The sequence below is a fragment of the Mangifera indica genome, chromosome 13 (genome assembly GCF_011075055.1).
Source record: "Mangifera indica cultivar Alphonso chromosome 13, CATAS_Mindica_2.1, whole genome shotgun sequence".
Lineage (NCBI taxonomy): Eukaryota > Viridiplantae > Streptophyta > Magnoliopsida > Sapindales > Anacardiaceae > Mangifera > Mangifera indica.
Genome location: NC_058149.1, coordinates 12,299,802 through 12,307,852, shown reverse-complemented (window position 1 = coordinate 12,307,852; position 8,051 = coordinate 12,299,802). Strand labels below are relative to the sequence as shown.

General features: G+C 31.4%; 1 protein-coding gene across 1 annotated transcript; it reads right to left on the bottom strand.

Moving 5' to 3' along the window:
• Positions 1 to 1,362: 1,362 nt before the first annotated feature.
• LOC123193870 (beta-glucuronosyltransferase GlcAT14B-like) lies at positions 1,363 to 4,695 on the bottom strand. Its single transcript, XM_044606945.1, has 4 exons — positions 3,938 to 4,695; positions 3,219 to 3,294; positions 2,971 to 3,086; positions 1,363 to 2,381 (listed from the first exon to the last, which is right to left on the bottom strand). The coding sequence occupies exons 1-4, from the start codon at positions 4,494 to 4,496 to the stop codon at positions 1,864 to 1,866; spliced, it is 1,269 nt and encodes a 422-aa protein (XP_044462880.1). The 5' UTR covers positions 4,497 to 4,695; the 3' UTR covers positions 1,363 to 1,863.
• Between the last annotated feature and the right edge of the window lie 3,356 nt (positions 4,696 to 8,051).

Sequence of the window (8,051 nt, the reverse complement as noted above, 5' to 3'; positions counted from 1 at the left end):
TAATGAAGTTTATTAAATAAAAAGGTAAAAAAATTATTTTATATAGATTTTTTTATTATATTTTTTTTCCAAAATAACGTACATTTGAAAGAATTATAATATTTTTAAATATTAGGGATGTTAATAAAACTTTTAGAGATTTTAGAAATTTAAAAAAAAATGAGGTGTTTTTAAAAATTTTAAAATTTCAATATATTCTTCTATAACTTCAAATAAAATGTAATATTTTAACGTTAATTAATGTTTTGATTTTTTTTATGAGTTTAAATAATAAATTTTTAAATTGATAAAAAAATATTAGTATTTTGATATTTATATTAATTATTAATCATAATTTTATAACTCCAATAAAGAGCATAATACTTAATTTTTAAAAAATTATGTAAAATTTACTAATAAAAATAAATAAAAATTATATCATCAAACCCAGGTGGGAAACAGTTATTTGGCATTTGTTATCATTACTTTTTTTAAATCAATAACACCACCATGGATTGGTTGAATATAAACACAATCACACTTCTCCGATGGGCATACAATAATAACATAGGGATATTAATTTTTTAGCCACAATTTTAGTCTACCCTATATATCTTGTCATTATTTTATTTAATGTATATTTATATTTAACTTTCTTTAAACATAAATGTTGTTTAGTCAAATAGTCAGCCACTTTTGCCAAAAAAATATTGCAAAAATATGATTGGTTGATCGGACAAATATCTGGTCGAGCATTTTTATGACAAAAGGTGGTTGATTGACCAATCAGGCACCCATCGTAGCATTCAATTAAGTATCTAACCAAATAACTTTTATTTTAAAAGGAAAGTCAAAATAAATATAGCTATAAATATATGTTGAATAAAATTAAAGCTAAATATATATACATATATAACCGGTTGAAAAGGTGGGGAAAAAAATTGATATCCCATGTTTTTTAACTGCCATATAGGGTGGTACCTTAACATTGTTTTTCATCGACTTTTTCGTTCGCTGAATACTCACTATTTTAGACAAACGATATATTTAAGATTCTTTTGATCTAGATTAACATCACTCATTTTTTGTGCTTAAAGCCTGTAAATTATGGTGTATCTTGTAATCATAAAAGAAGACTAGTTGAATTTTTTTATGTCATAAGCTAATGATGGAACTTACCCAAGGAAAAAGAGAGAGAGAGAGAAAGAAAGAAAGAAAGAAAATGAATGATAAGGATTGTTGGTGGAACTTTCTCACATGCATCAATCATCTTTTCAAAATTTATTTTCCCTTATCATCTGGCGAAGAAATTCAGCAGAACACTTGGAACTGCTTAAACAAGTCTACTGTTCCTTTCACTCTTAAATATAACAATCCAGGCAATGATTCCAAAAAGGCCTTTCTCTTAGGTTGTCAAAGCAAAAATAAGAAGTACATAGTCGGTATGTGGCAATAATTATTAAAGACAACAGGCCATAATTCTGATATCTAGCGCTTTGGACTAAAGTAGGAATCCAAAATGGAGTGAGACATACAGCACTATCATATGCGATGACACATTATTTATTAACCTAACTATATGCTAAAACACATAACATTGCTCTATGATAAAATGACGCATGCAAGGCCAAGTTTATAGGCATCCAACAGCTTTCGTGGCTTGGTGTTGGTGATGCATGAATCCATGACACTTTTCATAGATTATACAGACTAATAAACACTACATTTAACTCCAGCATCAACCACTATAGTTACCAAAGCAAATTTTAGCAAGTAAAAATTGGAAAAGATATAACTTATACTCTGGGGAGGAAGTAATTTCTCTTCCCCTTTAATTCCTACATGGTTCTTACCTGTACTGCAATCTTCGCTGGAATTTTGGTGTCAGGTGCAGTGGTTTTTATGAAAATCTTCAGCTGATAGTAAACCAGTGATAAGGCGTTTTAGCCTTTCAGCACCAGGACCAGGCCTAAGTTCACTGGTGTTTGTCATGAAATGCTGTGGAGCACTCAAGTTTGAATTTTTTTCTTTATTGAACCATCCACCAGGGACATATCCATCAGCATTGCGAGCCAGCAGCTCAGAATCAATCTTGTCAAGAACTGGCTCGTTCCTGCCAAATTTCCTTGCAAAGGGAGCATTGCTCTCAACTATCCTCTGATAATCATTGGTAGTGAGGAAATGTGGGTGTTGTTTAGGAGGGTTGTCCCAAGATATGAAATGGAGGTCATGGTTTACAGTAGTATTCCGGAACTCTTCAGCATTACAGACAACCGTGTGAAAATACCCTTCGGGTGAAGATAGAAAGTTGGCATAATACATAAGGGCTATCCTAGGAAGATTATCCCACCCCCACAAACAGTATTCTATGAAGGGACGTGAGAGCATCATCCACGCAGAACCTGAAGAAATATTCATACAAAATCCACAGGTATAAATAAAATAAAGTGTGCTAGGATTATGATTTAATGTTAGCTGCAACAGAACCTAATACTTCCAATAATAATAAAGATTGCAATCAGAAATGAAAAATAAAGAAGAAGAATTTCATGCAAATTTTCTAAGATAGTTTCTAACATCACTTGCAACAATTATTAATACCTAAATCAAAGTTACTGTGCTTTTGGAATTTTGACACCCATCTTGACATATCAACGAAAATTATGGTCTATAATAGCCCGGTACAAATAGATTATTTTTGTGCATGCATTTATTGGTATGGAATAATGGATAGCCAGACGGAAGGAAATGAAAAATGTTGTAATCTGCAGCTCAGCAACTAAATCTACAAGATACCTGTTGCATGTCAGATTTTTCTGATGCAACATTAGATGAGTATGAACGTGATCCGTTTTTCATTTCTGAATGTTCAAGATTAAATGAAATGTGAAATCTGTTAGCCACATATGGCTTGCAGTAATCCTTGAGGTAAATGATCAATAAATATGAACCTTTTCCTTTAAATTAGCAGCACAAGAACTAAATCCTCACCTGTAAATAGCCTATATGCAGTTGGAACACTCCTTTTCTGTGTGACCCAGAAGACATCGGATTTTCGTACGCTATACAACCCTGGATCAATTATAAGAGGCTTGGCTCTCTGATGCCTGTTAAAGGAACAAATATTATTTATGCTTAATTGGACATAGCATTGTAGATATCTTCTATATTCTCACCAAATAATTTCCCAAACACACACACAAAAACAGAAAACTAAAGGAGGAGGAGGAAGCACATACTCCTTCCAACCGATGTCACTGGTATGCTCAATAAAATTAAGATCTCGTGGAATAGTTGACAATATATGGAGCAAATCTGTTGAAGAAAAAGAAACAATCATTAAATGCATCAGAAAGCAGCCTAGAGAATAAGCAGTTAATCAGTACTTCTTTTCCTGTATATAGTGACCCAACTAGTCCAAAGGATTGGATAAAATTAGCTCTATATGACCAGATATCTGAAACTAACAAATCAAGGACACCAATGCTCTGTAATATTAGCAACGTCACGAACAACATGGTCGGCAAATTAGATTACGATTCTGAGTTGGGTTAATGGCAACCATGATAATTACAAATCAGCAAAAAGAACAACGAAATCGGTAAATATCATGTATGAATTTACGAGTTAGACCAAATGTGACACTTGTGAATCCATGCTTAGAAAACAGAACTCAATTAAGTGGGGATCAAATAAAAATTTATCAACATTCCATATATAGAGAACATTGACTTTCCGATTATCATATATATAGAAAATCAAAAGCAAAGTTACAAATACCTAAAGGAACAACTAGTTCAGATTCTTGCTAAAAACAGACTCAACAATCAAAGGCATCAGCGCAAATGAACATAACAAACAAACCCTCATTGAATGATGAAGACATCAACTCCAAATCAGGCAAAATTACTGAAAGAACCAACCAATAAAACAAACAAATTAAGTCTCACTCCCATACCATCTTGTGTGACCAGTGGATAATCGGAAGCACTTAAATTAATAAACCAATCCCAGTCTCCACCTTCCTTGAACAAAATGGCGGCCGCATGAAGCGTGTTAGTAACCATAGTAGGGCCTCTATAAGTCACCAAATTAGCCTTCAGAACCATCCGCACATTACCCACTTGCTTAAAAAGCGGCTCACTTTCAACAAAACTCGCCAGCTCCATTCTTTCCTCAACAGACGCCTCTAAATCCAAATGAACCGCATACTGATTCCTGGGATGATACAACGCCTTCAATGTTCTCCTCAAGCTATTCCCATCTCCCTTTGATCCCGAAATCAAGTACGCCAATCTCGGTATCTTCTCAGAAGACGTGGGTAAAATGTGCAGCTTTTGTTCAACGAATTTGGGACGTGGGTTTTGTACATGGGCGCGGTTGTAAAACCTTGAGGAGTTTGAAGAAAAGGAAACACTAACTACTATGAGAAGAGTGGATAGCAAGAGTGAAAAAACAAGCGACAAGAACCATTTTTGCTTCTTCTGTGGCTTGATATTGTTGTTGTTATTCTCCATTTAGCTTTAGATTAGGGGAATCATAAAAAAATGAAGAGAGTGAGAATGTTAATTCATGAAAGTGGAAACGAAAGGTGCTGAGTAAGAGCGTTGATTTGACTTGTTAAAGGATCAATTGAATTAAAAGGTGGGGCTGGAATTGGATCTCTGTACGTAATCTTTGTTCTGGTTTTTTATCTGGGCTATATGAGTGAAAACTGTCCTTGCTCCAGTAATCAAGTTTTCCCCGTATGAATCTTCTAATTTAGAATCAACTCCGTAGACTCCTGTAAGTCAATGCAGAATTATTATTATTCATTAATTTATGACTAAGGCAAGTTTAGAAAATTAGTATCTTTTGACTCTAAATTCTTCAATAAATAAATTTACAAATGATAAAATTAGTGGTTGGAATTAATATATTATATTATTTAATAAAAATTTATTTTTATATTATATATTAAATATTATACCACATTGGATGTTATAATTTTTAAAAAATAAAAAATTTTAATTAATATATTATCAATTTTAAAAAATATTATAAATATTTTTAAAATTTTTTATATAAACCACTATTATAATATTATTTTTTTAAATGTATATTAATTTGTATCAATAATATATATTATATTATGTAAATTTTATTTATATATATATATATATACACAAGAGAGAGAGGGGGGTATTTATTTAATTTATATATACACACGAGAGAGAGAGAGAGAGAGGTATTTATTTAATTTTTATAAAAAAAAAAATTTGATTCCCCCGAGAAGATTATTTTGAGGTGCCCATAAAAGAGGAGTCAATGTAGCCATAATCAATTACGGAATAAATTTAGAGAAAATGAGGGCCACCACGCACTTGGCTTCGGCTTTGGTTTTGTTTGAATATACTTTGATGGCCTTTACATTTGAAAATTTTATTTCCCACCCATTCAACAAAGTCAAACATTAATTTTAATAGTTAAAGAGAATTTTTGTCATTTTGTATATAATATCTAATAAGATTAATATCATTTATATCTCTAAATAGTATAAATAATATATTTTTTTATTTTAACTATTTTAACTGTTTTTATTTTTATTTTATTTTTTTCGTTTTATCTCTTATTTATTGATCACTAGAAAACACATAAGGGGGAGCCAACAAATCTGAATGCACTTGGGTTCTATGGGCAGCAAAGCGGGACATCTCAAAGTTGGTGAAGATGTGAAAGTCTCATCAAATCAAAGTTTATCAGTGACAAATATAGATAAGAAGTGAGAAATTTGAACAAAATCTAATAAATTTAAATCAATTTGACAATGAACAAGAGTGATAATATTAGAAAGTTATGCATATAGTTGAAAACACAGTGGTAATAAGAGGGTTAATTCATATAATGTCTATCGTAAAAAGTTAAAAGACTAATTAGTAACAATACAAAAATAATTATAGTAAAAAAAGAATAATTTTATTTTTTTATAATTGTTAATCTCTTATAATTATTAACCAGTAATAGATAAAAGAACTTTATTAATATTTTAGGGGCAAACTAATTTTTAGCTAAAATAAAGGCAATGAGCATTTTATTAAAAAAAAAAAAAATGTAACAAATTCTGCAAACTAAATTATCAAACTTGAAAAAAAAAAATTCTTAAATTTAAAGGGTGAAAGTTATTTTATCAAAGTTTGGGTCAAACAAAAAGTCATTCGGCCGGCTTAATTATGGGTGGGACACAAACATTTAATTGCGGACATGCTTAGGTGGGCGGCACTTTCTGTGGTTCACATATGCACATCACTCATTTCCACTTATAAGTTATTTTATATTATTATTTGTTAGCATCAGTGGCTTTTACTTTTTCATTTTTTTCCCCATAATTATACAGCATGTTTTGTTTTATTCAAACTATTATTATTAAAAGTAATATTATATATATATAAATAATATGTATAATTTATGTATAAAAATAATATATTATATAATTAATTAATTTTAAATTAAAAATAAAATAATATTTAATTATATAATAATATATTATTATTTACATATAAAATTATGCATATAATATTATTGATTATCTATCAAATAAGAAACATTAATACCTAGTTTTAGGTTAGACTTTTATAATACAGAGCTGCGAAATGAATATATAATTATTAATTAATTTATGATAATCTATTAACATAAAAATTATTTAGTTGATATTAAAAATATTTACTTATATAACTTGTCCCATGAGCCATGGCTGCAGCAACCGAAGTCCATTATTTCCTGGGCCTGTCTGGAATGCTGGAGAAAAATGGCCCAATGATTTGCATGAGCGTTCCAAAAATCACGGGCCCAAGACAAAATGAGATTACAGTGAGGGTTGCCAGGGCTCCGAATACAAGTACTGCGAATCAAATCATTTACCGATAGGTAAAATTCATGTTCAAATGATGGATCTCAAGTTAAAATTGTTAGGGTCTACCTTTCGGCACCAGTAAAGTTCGTTGCTCCAGTCTCTTCTCTTCACCACACCATAGAATTCATGAGATTTTAATTCACTGCAATGATTTGTAGTTAAAATGGTAAGCACAAGGGCGAGGAAGAAAATTTATTATGAATCTGCAAAATTTAGAGCATTCAAAGTTCAAAAGCAACACGTACGCGGGCATAAAAATAGAAGACCCCACGACCAGAAGCTGCCCATGACAACATGTCTTAAACAATCCCCACATAAAGAACAGAAGAAGATGAGATGCAATTCCTCAGTATAAGCATCCATATCCCCGTTGAATTCGGTTCACTTTTCACTGAAATTCATGGTTTGAATGTTTCTTAAATCACCTTTGGTTTTGTACATTGTGTTGTGGAGTTTTCAGGTTGGCCATCTTTTGCTCACTCTATTCTATACATCATTGCAGGGCTGAAATAAGTTCTGCAGTTTTCTGTTTTCTTATTGCTCTATTTGATTTTCACCAACACCCTTTTGCCTTAATTACTGTGAGGAAGAAAGGTTGCTGGATGTTTGTTTTGACACGGGGAGAAAATGTATGGGGCAAGTGATGGAGGATTGAAAGTTCCTATATATTTGTCACCTCTGCAGCGCAGCAAAATTTGCTGGGTCTGCTGCCTGGAAATGTAACCAAAAGTGAAAATGATAAGATCTTGCAGAGAAAAGTGGAACAACCACAGGAAGAAACAAAGAGAAACCTGATACACTTTTCATAGAGTACTTCAAATCCCATCAAAGGATCTTGATCTCCAATTATATATGATTATAACCTAATGTTTGATTTTTGTGGGATGGTTTTCATTATCAATGATGATCAAAATTTTGTCATTGATTACAGACCCACAAAATCATTCATCATCATAGTTAGAATTGATGATGTGACAAATAAGTCCAAAAGATTAACTCCATTCTTTGTCCTGTATCTAATCATCCAACAGTGGAAATGTGGATAAATATGATGCCTTCACATTCTCAAATTATGAAACAAAAAGATTGTGATGTTTAAAATCCCAAATACATCAATGGGCTGTGGTAGCCTGCATAAATCTGATCATGATCACAAATTATTAAAACCATCAACAAAACC

Bases quoted from the DNA above. Each gene is read 5' to 3' on its own strand.
- LOC123193870 (XM_044606945.1), bottom strand. From the start codon at position 4,496: ATGGAGAATAACAACAACAATATCAAGCCACAGAAGAAGCAAAAATGG. The intron at 3,295-3,937 runs GTATGGGAGTGA...TTTCTTCAACAG, and splicing joins TCCACTGGTCACACAAGATG to ATTTGCTCCATATATTGTCA. The intron at 2,382-2,970 runs GTGAGGATTTAG...ATATTTCTTCAG, and splicing joins TGCATATAGGCTATTTACAG to GTTCTGCGTGGATGATGCTC.